The following is a 15,719-nucleotide window of genomic DNA, read 5'->3' as shown; positions in this document are numbered from 1 at the left end:
TGCATTAAAAAGGAGGCAGCCGGGGGCGCCTGGGTGGCTCAGTCTGTTGGGTGACCGACTCTTGATTTCAGCTCAGGTCATGATCTCACGGTCCGTGAGTTCAAGCCCCGCGTCGGGCTCTGGGCTGACAGCTCAGAGCCTGGAGCCTGCTTCGGATTCTGTGCCTCCCTCTCTCTGCCCCTCCCCTGCTCATGCTCTGTCTCTCTCTCTCAAAAATAAATAAACATTAAAAAATATTAACAAGGAGGCAGCCGTACACACTGATGTGAAACATGCATCAGGACAAATTTCTAACGGGAAAAAGCAAGAAGCAGCATAGTGTGAGAGGGGCCATCTTCTGGGTGTAAATATAAAAATGGAAATGCACATACATGCTCATAATCACCGAGAAAAAGTTTTCTGGAAGGACACACGAGACATCGTTAGTGGCTACCTTTGGGGAGAGGGGCTGGGGGAGGCAGCCTTTTGTTTCTATCTTACACATTTCAGTATAATTTGGATTTTCTAATATGCATGGAGATACATGGATTTCTCTTAATATATTTTAAAAATGCTACATTTTTAAATGCTACGGTTCAATGGGTCTTTGAACTGTGAAATTGGTGATTTTTTAAATGTTTATTTATTTATTTTTTTTTTTTTTTAATTTTTTTTTTTTAACATTTTTTATTTATTTTTGGGACAGAGAGAGACATAGCATGAATGGGGGAGGGGCAGAGAGAGAGGGAGACACAGAATCGGAAACAGGCTCCAGGCTCCGAGCCATCGGCCCAGAGCCTGACGCGGGGCTCGAACTCACGGACCGCGAGATCGTGACCTGGCTGAAGTCGGACGCTTAACCGACTGCGCCACCCAGGCGCCCCTGTTTATTTATTTTTGAGAAATAGAGAGAGAGAGAGAGAGCACAAGTAGGGGAGGGGCAGAGAGAGAGGGAGACACAGAATCCAAAGTAGGGTCCAGGCTCTGAGCTGTCAGCACAGAGCCCGACGCGGGGCTCGAACCCGTGAACTGCGAGATCATGTTCTGAGTCGAAGTCGGACGCCCAACCGACGAGCCACCCGGGCGCCCCTTGACAGCTTGAACATGATTCTAAGGGGGGGGGGGGTCGGCCAGCTCACCAAGGTGCCCGTGGGAGAGGACTCCTCTACCTGCCTATCCATGCAGGCTCTGGCACACAAAAAGTTAACATGAAAACCTTAGCCTTCAAATGTCAGGAAGCTAAGTATAAAAGGAATTTAAATAAGTAAATATTCAACTATGTGTATTGTAGCTCTGTAGCATTCGCATTTGTTAAGTTATTAAAACTTAAAACTGCACTAAGACTTTGGAGGTACCTCTTAACCCAGAATTAAATTAAAGATAAATAGTGTTATGTGTGTGGTAGAGATAGATAGATAGATGCCGTTATAAAATTTCCCGTGTGGGTCTGCGGCTTTTAAAATCGATTTTTTTTTTTTTTAAACTTTTTTTTTTTTCAACGTTTTTTATTTATTTTTGGGACAGAGAGAGACAGAGCTGAACGGGGGAGGGGCAGAGAGAGGGAGACACAGAATCGGAAACAGGCTCCAGGCTCCGAGCCATCAGCCCAGAGCCTGACGCGGGGCTCGAACTCACGGACCGCGAGATCGTGACCTGGCTGAAGTCGGACGCTTAACCGACTGCGCCACCCAGGCGCCCCTAAAATCGATTTTTTAGGGGCGCCTGGGTGGCTCCGTTGGTTGCACGTCTGACTCTCGATTTCAGCTCAGGTCGTGATCTCACGGTTCGTGAGTTTGAGCCCCGCCTCGGGCTCTGCCCTGACAGCGTGGAACCTGCTTGGGATTCTCTGTCGGCCCCTCCCCTGCTCGCTCTCTCTCTCTCTCTCTCTCTCTTTCACAAAATAAACTAATAAATAAATAAAATAAAATAGATTTTTTTTTGTTGCAGTCTTCATGAAGTCTGGAAAATAGTGCTGAATTGGCCACATGTTGTTTTCTGTCTGTGCAGAAATGCCCTTCCTTCAGAAGACGCCCCTCGAAGCCTCTGGGCCCTTCTCTCCTTGGGGAGAAGGGACGTCTGGTCCCAGAGTTGTGAGCCTGGGAATGTGTGTGTTGGCGGGGGGGCGATCGGGGGGCGCCTGGCTGTGGTTGTCCCCGAGGCCACTCCACCCTGGCCTTCCCCTGTCCGTGAGAGACTCAACTCCCAGTTCTGCGCAGGCTAACCAGCCAAGTTGCTGTCACCACAGCCAGAGTCCTGACCCCTGTCATTGCCTCCTCACCCGCCACTTAGCAAGCCCAGAACACATCGATTTTTCTCGGGAGAGTGCTGCCTGCATCAGATGCCGGCAGGACGGCAGCTGGGGGATGGGTAGGATGCTGGAGTTTTCCACCTGTGCTTTGGGGAAGCACCCCAGGTCCACATGTTTATCTGGGCTTACTTAGTGGGCTTTTAGATAACATCATGATAATGGAAAGGATTCCATTATTAAACAGAATGCTGTGTATTGCATTTTGGCCTTATTTTATAAAAAACGTGTACACAACAGAAAAACCCAAGTGCTGACACCGGTAATAAGATGGACAGGTCTCGTAAACAGTGCGATTGGGCCACAGATGGCCATCCTTCTGGACGGCGGTGGCCCTCCAGCCTCCGTCCAAGACTCTCTGCCTCGAGATGGTGAACTGTGGGGGCACCTGGGTGGCTCAGTGGGTTAAGTGTCCGACTCTTGATTTTAGCTCAGGTCACAATCTCACAGTTTGTGGGTTCGAGCCCTCCACTGGGCTCTGCGCTGCCAGTGTGGAGCCTGCTTGGGGTTCTTTCTCTCCGTCTCTCCCTCTGCCCTCTCCCCCTGCTTGCACTCTCTCTCAAAATAAAGAAGCATTAAAAAAAAAAAAAAAAAAAAAAAGGCAGTCAACTGTGAACTATGTGTATGACAGTGAAGGAAAGCAGGAAGGTGGAACCGTGTACCAAATGCTAGAACAGGGGAGCCTGGGTGGCTCAGTCGGTTGAGCATCCGACTTTGGCTCAGGTCATGATCTCGCAGTTCGTGAGTTCGAGTCCTGCATCGGGCGGGACTGAGGGGTGCAGCGAGGCCCCAGAGGGGACGCCAGGCGGGGAGCCTCACGGCTTTCGCAGTGACTGGCTGGAGTCTGGTGTGACCGCAGGGGATCATGGGGGTCAGGAGGCAGGGCTCGCGCCACGAAGATCTTATAGGGAACAAGGCATTGAGGAGACCCCAGCAGCTTTTAAATGGGGAGAAAGAGGAGGAGACCGGCATTTTTGGAGCAGGAAGTAGGAAGGCATGGTGAGGGCAGGATAGGAGGCAGGATGAACTTCCAGAAGGGGGGGTCCAAGTGCAGGTGAAGGATGTAAGGCCTGATCTGGGAGGGTAAGGGACTCGGCCCTCAGCTCAGTGTTTGTTGAATGAATCAGCGAAGGCCTACCTGCATCTGGTTCGAGGCAATGCCCTGGGGGTCTCGAAGTCGGAACCCCACCCATGGGTTTGCTCCCTGACACAGCTCGGCTAGGACCACGCCTGGGGCAGCATGACCCCGGCAGCTGCTCAGAGTGGGGACTGCCAGCCCACAAGAGCCCATCGCTGTGGATTTCTTCTATTTTTTTTTTTAAATGTTTATTTAATTTTGAAGGAGAGAGAGAGAGACAGAGTGTGAACGGGGGAGGGGCAGAGAGCGAGAAAGGGAGACACAGAATCCAAAGCAGGCTCCAGGCTCTGAGCCGTCAGCACAGAACCCGACGCGGGGCTCGGACCCGCCAACTGTGAGATCATGACCCGAGCCGAAGTTGGACGCTCAACCGACAGAGCCACCCAGGCGCCCCCACTGATGTGGATTTCTTGTCACTGCCCTTGGTCCCGAGAGTGACACATGGCACCTGTGTGTTGTAGACTGAATTATGTCCCTCCCCAAAGTCATATGCTGAGGTCCCAACTGCCAGTACCTCAGACTGTGACTACGTTTGCAGAGGGGGCCTTTAAAGAAGGAATTAAGCTAAAACAAGGCCGTGAGGGTGGGTCCTGCTCCGATCTGACTGGTGTCCTTCTAAGAGCAAATGTATAAGAGGACACACAGGGAGACGCCAGGCGTGCGTGTGCTCATGGAAAGGCCCCAGGAGGATGCAGTGAGAAGGTGGCTCCTGCAAGCCGGGGAGAGAGGCCTCGGGAGAGATGGACCCTGCCCCCCCGCCTGGATCTCACAGTTCTGGACAAAGTAAATGTCTGTGTCTCAAGCCGCCCTAGCAAGCCAGTGTAAATCAATTTTGTGAAAACTGTGAGTCGGTGACACCCTCTGAGACAGACAGCTGGCGTCACCCTGGCTGGTCCCCAAAGCAGTCCCAGGCGGGGAACCCAACCCCATCACCTCCCTGACCAAGAGTCCCAGCATTTCGCTACTGGATAGAACCTGAGGGTTTTAACGCCACGTGGCCCCGGCCACTTTTCCTCCAGTGGAGGGATGGGTGGGGGGACAGGCAAAGCACAGGGGCCAGGGTCTCCCAGAGGCCGAGGGGGGAGGCTTCTCGGAGCCAGTGCGAGTCTGCAGACAGCATGTTGCCTTTTATGGCTGCCCTGGCTGATCTAGGCCTGATGCACAGCGCGAGGCAGAGGATGGGGAGACGGAGACAGAGACAGAGACGGGTAGGGAAGAGACAGAGAGAGAGAGAGAGAGAAACATCTCTCTGCCTGAGCAGAAGGCTCGGCCCTGGGGTCCCGCACACAGGCCCTGCTGGGACCCTGTGAGTTGCCACCAAAGCCAACTGGGCTGTGACCGCGGCGGGGCCCCTGGTTAATCTGGGAGTGATTTTAGAGGACCACGGCTCCGCCAGGCAGGGGGAGAGGGAGGCCTCACTTCCCTGGGGATGCCCGACCCTCCCTCTCCGGCAGCAGCCAACAGAGAGAGGGGCCTGCACGATTCCCCTGCACCTCTCCTCAGCCTGGGCAGCCCCACCCACCGCAGCGGCTGCAGGCTTCCCACGTGGGCACCGAGAACAACGGGCATCGTGCGGGCGCTGCCTCCCCCCCCCCCCCCCCCCCCCCCCCCGCCCCAGCTCCACTGCAGGCAGAGGGGGTGTGACCGTGCTCTCTCCCCTCCCAGAAAGATGCCATTAGTCAATCAGGCTGCTCATCTTTTGCATTCAGAGGGGAGCGGCTGGGCTGCGGGCGCAGACCTGGCGCCAGCTCCTGGAGCGCCTGTGCTGGGCGGGGAGGGTGGGGCCAACAGAGGTCATGGTCACGGCGGCTCTCTCTCTCTCTCCCCCCCGCCCGAACGTCCAAACAGCTCAGCCACCGCACGCCCAAGTGACAGCTCCAGGCAGGGGACCCTGTATTTGCGGCTGGATAAGGCGCACCCCTGAGCCGAGGAACTTGTGTCTTCTTATCTCAAACTGGCCCTTCTCAGCCTTTCTCTGTGATCACGGCATCTCTGACACTTGGTCATGGCCCGGGAACGCTGATTCAAGCCTGCTGCTTCCTTTCTGCTTCCGCTTCTCAACCGCTGTCCCTGTCTCCCCGCCACGCCCCGCCCCCCCAAAAGTCCCTAAGATTCACCCTCATTCTCACGCCTGAAACGGCACCGTTGTCCTTGACCTCACTCTCCCCTGACTCATCTGCTCTGAGAACACCTTAAAATGCCAGCTCGATCATGCTTTTTTCCCCACTAGAACCCTAAAATGACGGCTGCTGGGTTCAACTCAAATATCCCCAGGCCTGTGAAGTTCTTCTCCTTCCTGATTCAGGGGCTCAGTCTCTAAGGCTTCCCGGGAAGTGCTCTCCTCTCCCGCCCCCCGGGGGCTGCCATGGGAGGGCAGGCTGGAACTTAGGGTCCCCCTTGGAACCAAGGCCTCGGGCATGTGATCTCGGGCATTCACCTCTGGGTGCTCCTCCTTCCTTTGCACGGGGTCCTTTGAGGTCACAGAATCCGGGGAGGATGGTCTTGAGCTCAGTTTTCATTTTGCCCTCAGTGGGCAGACCCCTGGAGCTTTGTGGTGGGTACTGAGGGGATTGCTGTGAGGAGGGGCAGGGGAATAGAGGGGCTGAGACCTCCACCCAGGGCAGATCTGCTTTTGCTTTATGCACTGGGCTTCCATTTAAGATCGAAGAAGAAAAAAGGTATCTAGCGCCTTAAAAAAAATTGTTTTTCATGTTTTATTATTTATTTTTGACACAGAGAGCGTGAGCGGGGGAGGGGAAGAGAGAGAGGGAGACCCAGAATCCGAAGCAGGCTCCAGGCTCCGAGCTGTCAGCACAGAGCCCGATGTGGGGCTCGAACCCACAATCGTGACCTGAGCTGAAGTCGGACGCTTAACCGACTGAGCCACCCAGGCACCCCCTTAATTTTTTTTTAATGTTTATTTATATTTGAGAGAAAGAGACAGAGTGCCAGCGGGGGAGGGGCAGAGAGACAGAGACAGAATCTGAAGCAGGCTCCGGGCTCTGAGCTGTCAGGACGGAGCCCAACGTGGGGCTCGAACTCACCAGCTGTGAGATCATGACCTGAGCCGGAGTCGGCCGCTTAACCGACTTGAGCCCCTCAGGTGCCCTGCTAGTGCTTTTAAAAATGTGAGAAAGCCACCGATCTAAGTGGCTTTGACCTAATTCAAAACCCTATAGCTGATAAAACCTTTGATGAAAGTTCTCCAGTGTGTTTGAACACTTGTAGCCTCGGGGAGCTCACTACCTTACAGAGCCGTCTGCCTCTTTGGGGCATCCGGGGGCATGAAGAGAAATGGCCTCTGCCTGCTGCCTAGGCCAGTCCTACGAGGAGGTGGCATTGCCTCCTGGCAGGGGCTGCCCTGTTCTTTCTCTTTGTTGTTCCTGCGGTTTATAAATTCCACAAGCATGTGGTGGGTGCTACTGTGTGCTGAGCCTGCTGTAGGAGCTGGGAGTGTGGCCGTGACCATGGCAGGCAGGGACCCTGTTCTCCGGAGCCGACATTCCGCTTCGGCAGACATAAGGGATGACCTCAGACCCTGTGGAGTGCCCTGAAGAAAGCCCGATAGAATGGCGTGCTGGAGCAGGGGTGGGAGACTTCTATCCGCTAAGGTGCTCAGGCGCCAGACCCTTGAAAGGCAAGGGGGCAGGAGCAGTCAGGTGAAGGTCTAGGCCAGGGAGGGTCCGCCGGGCAGAGCGGAGAGCAAATCCCAGGGTCCGGATGGGCGGCAGGCCTGGTGTGTCTGAGCACTGGGAAGGCGGCCGTGGCTGCAGAGAGGAGGCAGGGCGGGCCGCAGGGCCGAGGCAGGAGTTTGGAATGTATTCTGTGCCACCGCAGGGCTTAGAGCAGGAGAGCGTGAGGGGCCCGTTTCCAGGTTATAAAGATCGCGCTGGTTGTTGGGTGGAATGTGGGGGGCGGGCTGGAAGCAGGGGGAGCCGCTGAGAGGTTCCTGCACAGCCCAGAGGAGCCACGGACTGCCGGAGCAGCCTGGAGTGGAGAGGAGGGCCTGACGTCAGGAGGAGGTATCCCACAGGCAGAGGCGACAGGACTTGCTGATGGAATGACTTCGGGCTGGAGGGAAAATGAGAAAACAAGGATGTTGTGTGGGCTTTTGGCCTGAGCAGCTTTGGGAGCCATGGAGGAATTCTGAGCAGGTGGTGAAGGACGCTGGGGGCGGGGAGGGGCCGAGGGCACCCCTCGGGCAACAGAAGTCGAGAGCACTAGGGGCGCCTGGGTGGCTCGGTTGGTTAAGCGTCCCACTTGGGCTCAGGTCACGATCTCACAGTTTGTGGGTTCGAGCCCTGCGTCGGGCTCTGTGCTGACGGCTTGCTCAGAGCCTGGAGCCTGCTTCGGATTTTGTTTCCCTTTCTCTCTGCCCCTGCCCTGCTCACACTCTGTCTCTCTCAAAATAAATAAACATTAAAAAAAAAAGAAGAAGAAGAAGTCAAGAGCACTTAACAGACAGGGCCGTGTCAGGTGCTCACTGGACAACCACAGGCCAATGTTGAGGAGGCAGGAGATGGGGCTCAGGAAGAGGCTGGGGGCGGGGGGGGGCAGTGGTCAGTGTGTTCCAGAGGCAGCAGCGGCGATCCGGGTCCAGAGGTGAGCCCTCCACTTGATATGGGCATGAGCTTGACCAGCGTGGACCAAGAACAAAGGAAGAATACTGGGTAAGATGCTGACTCAGGAAGCGGGGATGGGGGGAGACGGGGAGAGGACGGGAGAGACTGAGACCCAGCGTTCACGTTCCCAGCACACAATACCCGGGGGCGTGGAGGAGCCAGACTGCGGGGCCAAGTTCAGCCATCCAGACTAACAGGGCCATCCTGGACTCCGACCTCATATCCCAAATGAGGGCACATTCATAAGCCCTAAACACACTCTCTTGGTCAGATGGCCAAGCATGCCAGATCCAATCTTCTCAGATGAACGGCTTTTGGCACCGTTCCTACAAAGAGGATTTGGAGGACATCAAAAGCTTCATTTAAAAAAAAAAAAAAACAAAAAAAAACCACCCAGAGGCACCAGCCAGCATTCTCCCCTTATCAGCAAGGATTAGGTGGAATTCTAGTGTCTACATTGTGGGATAAATAGAGACGGTTATGCACAGCGAGAACCCGGGGACAAAATCAGGGCTGGGAGCGCAGGATGAAATGAAACCTCTGTGCAGGGGGACCGACCAGGCTGAAGAATTCTGACCACGACCAGCTTTAAGGATAATAACACAAGACAGGTGGCCGGTGTTTAAAATGTCTAAGGAGGCCTCTGCACCACAGGCAGAGAAACTGGTTTTAGGCTTCATGAAGAATAAAGATACAAATGGTTGGACCCCTGGAGCAGGGTTTACTGATCTGGACTGGAGGTGTTTGCTTGTCTTGGGATTGCTCTCAGATTCTGAGTCCTCAGCAAATACGCATCTGGCCAGGAGAAACACTATTAATACCGAGGTCACAGAATTAGGTCCTTGCTGAGAACGTGCCCAGGGTTGTCTCAACCAGAGGTCACGTTGGCCAGACCAGTGTTAACAACGTGGAATTTAACTTGCAAATACGAAACCCACGCGTGCACACAGATAATCGTGGACTGCCAAGCGCTCTAAGAGATATCAGAGGTTGTTTTCGTTCAAGCCTTTCAGTTTGGGGAAACCGAGGCCTAGAGGCACAGAGGTTAAAGGACGTCCCCCCCCCCCCCCCCCCACCCAAGTCCTATCTACGGCTCTTCAGAGGCAAAAATATTAGGTAAACAAGTACCGTGCATTCTCACGCTAGGTTTCCTTGGGACCTTTTTTTTTTTTTAAATTTTTTTTTTCAACGCTTTTTTATTTATTTTTGGGACAGAGAGAGACAGAGCATGAACGGGGGAGGGGCAGAGAGAGAGGGAGACACAGAATCGGAAACAGGCTCCAGGCTCCGAGCCATCAGCCCAGAGCCTGACGCGGGGCTCGAACTCACGGACCGCGAGATCGTGACCTGGCTGAAGTCGGACGCTTAACCGACTGTGCCACCCAGGCGCCCCTCCTTGGGACCATTTAATCTCACTTGTTATTCTTTAGCCACTGTGGCCAGGAGAACGCGACTGATACTTCTCCCTTCCGGGTGGGAGAGGAGTGACATCCTGCGGCAGCATCCCAGGCTTCCTTTTCGGTTCCGACCAAGCGGCAAGCAGAAAGATGTCAGCAAGGCGCTCTGTCTGTGCACAGCACGACCCTCGTAGGAGGGGGTTTCTGAACCCCATTGAAGTCCTGATTCATTCACCTGTCCCTAACGGTGGCAGACCGGGTGTGGTCAGACTCCGGCTGTTCCAGAAAGGCAGCTTTGTCTCTTAAGACATGCTCTTGGGGTGCCTGGGCGGCTCAGTCGGTTGAGTGTCTGCCTCTTGGATGCTTGATTTTCGGCTCAGGTCATGATCCCAGGGTTGCGGGATTGAGCCTGGTGTCAGGTTCCATGCTGAGTGTGGAGCCTGCTTAGGATTCTTTCTCGGGGTACCTGAGTGGCTCGGCTGGCTAAGGGTCTGACTCTTGGGATTCTTGATCTTGGCTCAGGTCATGATCTCTCGGTTCATGGGATCGAGCCCCACATTGGGCTCTACGCTGACAGCGCAGAGCCTGCTTGGGATTCTCTCTCTCCCCCTCTCTCTGCCCCTCCCCCACTCATTCTCCCTCTCTCTCTCTCTCTCAAAATAAATAACTAAACTAAAAAAAAATTTAGGGGCGCCTGGGTGGCTCAGTCCACTAAGCACCCGACTTCGGCTCAGGTCACGATCTCACCGTTCCCGAGTTCGAGCCCCACATCGGGCTCTGTGCTGGCAGCTCGGAGCCTGGAGCCTGCCTCAGATTCTGCGTCTCCCTCTCTCTCTGCCCCTTCCCCGCTTGTGCTCTGTCTCAAAAATAAAAATAAACATTAAAAAAAAAATAATAATGAAGGATCTTTCTAAAAAAATTTTTTTAAAAAAAGATCCTCTCTCCTTCTGCCCTTCTCCTCCATTTGCAAGTGCACTCTCTCTCTCTCTCTCTCTCTTAAAATATATATATATAGAGAGAGAGATTCTTTAAAAATTTACCACCTCCCACTATGTAGAAAATTCTGACAGCTGAATTTTCTGTGTGCAAATAAGACTATCTCCGAAAGCTGGGGCGCCTGGGTGGCTCAGTCGGTTGAGCGTCCGACTTCGGCTCAGGTCACGATCTCACGGTCCGTGAGTTCGAGCCCCGCGTCGGGCTCTGGGCTGATGGCTCGGAGCCTGGAGCCTGCTTCCGATTCTGTGTCTCCCTCTCTCTCTGCCCCTCCCCTGTTCATGCTCTGTCTCTCTCTGTCTCAAAAACAAAAAAAAAAACATTAAAAAAAAAAATTATAAAAAGAAGACTATCTCCGAAAGCAAGAACAAAGTTGAGCCATCGGGAAAGCCCCTGGACTTCCTTCTCACACGGAAGAAGACTTCTGAGCTGAAATGACTCTACAGAAGACACTTGCACTACCGAACCCTGGACTCTTGTCCGCAGCTCGGCACGACCCCCCAGTGTGATGGTATTTGGAAGTGGGGCCTGTGGGGGTCACCGGTGTTGGATGAGGTCCTGAGAGTGGGGCCTCCGTGATGGGATTGTTGTCCTTATAAGAAGAGGAAGAGACCAGAGAGCTCTCTCTCCACCACGTGGGGACACAGCAAGGAGGTGGTTGTCCACAACCAGGAAGTGGGCTCTTACCAGGAACTGAATCGGCCGGCACCTTGATCTTGGGTTCGCCAATTTCCAGAAGTGGGAGGAATAGATTCCTAGTGTATAAGTCACCCAGCCTCTGGCATTTTGTTTTAGCAGCTCGAGCTAAGACAAGATTCCAAAGTGAGCAATTGACAGATATCTGTCTCGCCCTCCACTGGCTGGCTTCTGTGCCTTTGTTGAGAGAACAGAAAGTGGGGCCATGTCGGCATCACGAAGGTCAGGATGGATGATGGGGGAGGGGATTCACATGCTCCTAAATCATTCTGTGGTCTCTGGGGTGGGGGGGGGGCGTGCAGGACACAGCCGTGGTGACAAGGATGGTGAGGGTAGGGGACACAGCATGGACCTAACAGCAGGATAACATCAGAGGTGAACCAGGGGGGTGCCTGGGGGGGCTCAGTCAGTTAAGCAGCTGACGCTTGATTTCAGCTCAGGTCGTGATCTCACGGTTCACGGGTTCAAGCCCCGCATCGGGCTCTGTGCTGAGGGTGCGGGGCCTGCTTGGGATTCTCTCCCCCTCTCGGCCCCTCCCTCTCTCGTGCTGTCTCTGTCTCTCTCAGAATAAATAAAACTTTAAAAAAAAGAAAACAAAAAAAAGGAGGTGAACCCGGGCCCCGCCGCACAGTGGGGACAGCCAGGTAAGGCTGTGCAGCCCAGTCAGACCCACACCACCCGAGGGTCTGAAAAACCAAGCCCCGTCCTGAGAAATTCCCCACTGGGTTTCTTTTTTTTTTTTTTTTTTTTCCCAACACTGTATTTTTTTGTGATTCAAGTATAATGAATATGCAGTGTCATAAAAGTTTCAGGTGCCCAATGTAACGATTCAACAATTCTATAAGTTTCCCGGTGCTCATCAAGTCTCCAACACTGTATTTTGAGAAATTCCAAACCTACAGAAAAATTGGAGGAATAAAACAATGAACAAGGTACTCACGTACCCTTCACCTAGATTCACCGATTATTAACATTTTGCCGTCTTTCCATTCTCTCTCCACGTACACACCCACCCTGAGTGTGTGTGTGTGTGTGTGTGTGTATAACGATTAGCATCATGATACGTTGACCCCTGAACGACACGGGTTTGAACTGTGTAAGTCCACTTATAGGTGGATTTTTTCAATAAATACAGTAAATGCAAAAAAAGAAGAAGAAGAAGAAGAAGAAGAAGAAGAAAGTATCATTCTATGTTATTCCTAAATGTTTAGGCATGCATTTTTCTAAGGACAACAACATACTTCCACATAATCACAACGCCAGCATCACGCAAGAAACTGTGTTGAATACAACAAAATCATCTAACAAACCATTTATTTGAAACATATCCCAGTTATCTCCAAGACGTTCTTTATGGCTCCCCACCCCCACCCCCATCCAGAACCCAATCAAGGATCAGGCATTGCGTTTGTCTGTCTTGTCTCTTTAGTCTTCAGCCTAGAAGAGTGTCCCTGCCTGTTCTGTGTTTGGTGATACCGTCCCCACTCGGTTGCTGAGCAGAGCCAGGACCCAAGCGCCAAGAAGTCTGAGTTCTGGCCCAGACCTCACTCTAGTACCATCTGAGTGACCCCTGACTTTCACCTTGACCACCGTTTGGGAACCCTACGACGTAGTTTTGCTGGAATCCACGCCCCTGTTGGGTAAGAAGCCTGGTAATCCTAAAATTGCAACTTATACATCAGCACCAAAGAGCACTGTTTCCTGGCCTTAAAAGGGACCGGCTCTGGTTCGTGACATTGTTGGCCACCATTCTCTGTGAGGGTGTGGCATGTCTGTCACGCTTCCTCAGCTGCCCACCCCTACACTCGCCCCAAGGAGACATGACAAGAAAGAGGTTCTAATAATAGAGCTCTGCCCAATGCCCAGCCTCCCTGCCCTGGCCGGTTGCTCACCCCCCATTTCTTCAGTGGCTGCCCGGTGTCTCGGGCCATCATGCTACTTTGCTCCCCGCAACCGTGGGGACGCTTCCCAGTGAACCACAGCCACAGTGAAAGGCCGCTTCCCTGGGCTCTGGATCCTTCTCAATAATCAGCTTTGTGAGTCAAAGGAAGCAGCTGCCCTGAGCCTCCCAGGCCTGGCAGGGCAGAAGGACGACTGGATCAGAAGGACTGCCATTAGTTAGCAAGGTGGCTGTATGCCCCCAGCCCCCATTTCCCCAGGGTCCTTCCACCCGCTCTCCAGGCTCGGCAATAGGATAATGAGAAGTCTGTTTCCAGCCAATTTCTTAACAGCTTCTTCCAGGGGTAATCCCACCACTAAGGAGGCAGAGTAGTGGGGGACAGTGATAGGTGTCCCCCCCCCCCGCCCCCAGCACCTGATCCCGGGGCCTGAGGCACGGCAATGATTTAGTGTTTGCCAGCTGGAGTTGACAGGGGCTGGGCAACTCGGCAACGGTTGGGGACCTGAACCTACAAGGGAAGGCAGGAGCTCCGGGTGAGGAGACTGACTTCAACATAACCCTCGCGTCGGGATGATGTCGGGACAGGGTGTCGCAGTGGGAGGACGGCCTCTCAGGGTCATCTGGCAACTGCCCCGCATGTGAACCCCTGTGATGAGCTTTGTCCTTCAAAGCACCCGCTCCCCCCCACAGGACGAGCATTTTCCAGACAGAGGCAAATTGTGCTCTGGCTGCTACTGACCGTGGGCACCGGGCCCATCCCACTAGATCTCGAATTGCTGACGGCCCCCAGGCCTTGCAGAAAGCTCTCTCCTGGGTGCTGTAACCCAGAGGGTCAAGACATGACTGGATGCCACAATCAGGCGCTGCAAACTTCAGTCTAGAACTTGCTGTTGAGTGATAAAGGGCCACTGTGTAAACTGTGGGAGCAGGGCTTGCTGAGGGCAAGCGGCTGAGAATAGCCCATACGCCTCTCCTGTTCCCAGGAAGCCGTGAGCGCAGGCAGAATCCCAAATACGGGAACAAACCTAACAAATCAGCACAGGTCCAAACCCTACCTGCCATCCTCATGGATGAGGTCAGCAAGAACAGCAGGGCCTCCATCAAAGCGGAGTCCCTGTCTTCCTTGGGCCGGATACAGCAGCCCTGGGCAGGCTGGTTAGAATCCGCTCTAATGACACAATTAGTCACCCACTTTGTCAAACAAAGAGCCTGCTCAGAGGGGTCTGGCACACTTACTCAGCAAAGAGAAACCCCTGGCCCCAGGCTCACTGCCTTCTCCCCTCGAGGGTTCTCTCCAGTATAAACCACCGTGTCCAGCAGAATTCAGAATGGGCACTGTCGACACACTGACAAGGCACTAAGGCAGCCTGGTCACACTTTCTACTGCTCTGGCCATCCTCCCTTCCAAGCAGAGGAGCTGGGAAGTTAATTCTGATGTGGGCCCTGGGTGGGAGCCTACAGGGGCCCAGGGAGGAGGAAATCCTGGGAATGTGGGTTTTGTGCCTCGCCAGTGGGTTTCCAATGTAGAGACAAGCACTGGGAAAAGTGTATTTCTTGGTGGGTGAGAGCATATCTCTCTGGGTATCCTGAAGCAAGGCGGCACCGTCAGGACAGAGCTGAAGGACCACAGGGAGTGAGGCGTGGGGCAGTCGCAGGAGGCTCAGCACAGGGGTGCTCAGCTGTGCTGTAGGGGGGCCTTATCTTGCCCTTCCATTCCATAAAGGCCAGGCTTATCTGCAACCCCCGGGGGAGATGTGCCAAAGCACGTGTGCAGTTTGAAAACGACAATAAAAATGACCGCAATCGTGCGGTGCCTTTCCCATCGGCCCCACCCTATGCGCTTCACCAGAGTCATCACTGACTCTGGAGTCTGGATTTCAAATTGGCCTAAAAAAAAAAAAAAAAAAAAGCCAGCTTTCCTTCCCGCCCCCCCCCCCAAGTATGACTATTTTTTTCTTTATCGAGGCAACTCTCATTACTGCAGACCTTGAAATGTGCCACATGCACGTGGATGTGGGAACCCGTGGGCGGGGGGGTGGGGGGGGAAGGGGGTAAGGTGCGGGGTGAGGGGTGGGTGTGACCCGCGCGGGGTGGGGCGGGAGCCGCGGCCGGCCGGCCGGGAAGAGAGGATCGCCAGCGGAGCACACAACTCCGACAGCCTCGTCGCTCGGCGACACTTCTGGGGGAGGAGGGCGACTTTGCCGGCGGGGCCCTTCCTCCCTGCCGGCCGCGGGCTCTGCGCTCCCGGGGACGGCCCGGCCCGAGGCTGGGGACCCGATCCCCCGCCCCGCCCGAGCCGGGAGACGGAGGGGGCGGGGCCCCGGGGTGGGGAGGGGGCGCCCGGGAGGGCCGGGTCCGTACCTGCCTGGCCTCGGCGGCCTGTTCCTCCGCCTCCGCCTCCGCCTCCGCCTCCGCCGGCGCCGCCGCGCGCTCCCCCGGGCCCTCGAGCTCCCCCGGGTCCTCCGGCGCGGCCGCCGGCTCCGGGGCGCAGGGGCCGGGCGGCGCGGGGGTCCCGGGGGCCTCGGCCGGGGGCGCGGGCTCCGGGCTCGCGGCCGCCCCGCGCCTCACCAGCAGCCAGGCGAGCAGCAGCGCCAGCGCCGTGGCCAGCGCGGGCAGCGCGGCCAGCAGTTCGGCCGGCGCCTCCATCGCGCCGCGGCCGCCGGAGTGCCAGCCCGCGGGGACCCCGAGG

The 15,719-nt window shown here is 54.9% G+C and overlaps 1 protein-coding gene across 2 annotated transcripts in view; it reads right to left on the bottom strand.

Moving 5' to 3' along the window:
* MXRA7 (matrix remodeling associated 7) overlaps positions 1–15,719 on the bottom strand; it is a 29,367-nt gene extending 13,648 nt beyond the window's left edge. For both annotated transcript variants that reach the window (XM_058703549.1, XM_058703550.1), the window contains exon 1: positions 15,392–15,719. In XM_058703549.1, coding sequence (XP_058559532.1) covers positions 15,392–15,676 — 285 coding nt within the window. In that variant the 5' untranslated portion in view covers positions 15,677–15,719. The remainder of the gene's footprint in view (positions 1–15,391) is intronic.

The sequence above is a fragment of the Neofelis nebulosa genome, chromosome 16 (assembly GCF_028018385.1).
Source record: "Neofelis nebulosa isolate mNeoNeb1 chromosome 16, mNeoNeb1.pri, whole genome shotgun sequence".
Taxonomy (NCBI): Eukaryota; Metazoa; Chordata; class Mammalia; order Carnivora; family Felidae; genus Neofelis; species Neofelis nebulosa.
This window is presented reverse-complemented; position numbering and strand designations above follow the sequence as displayed.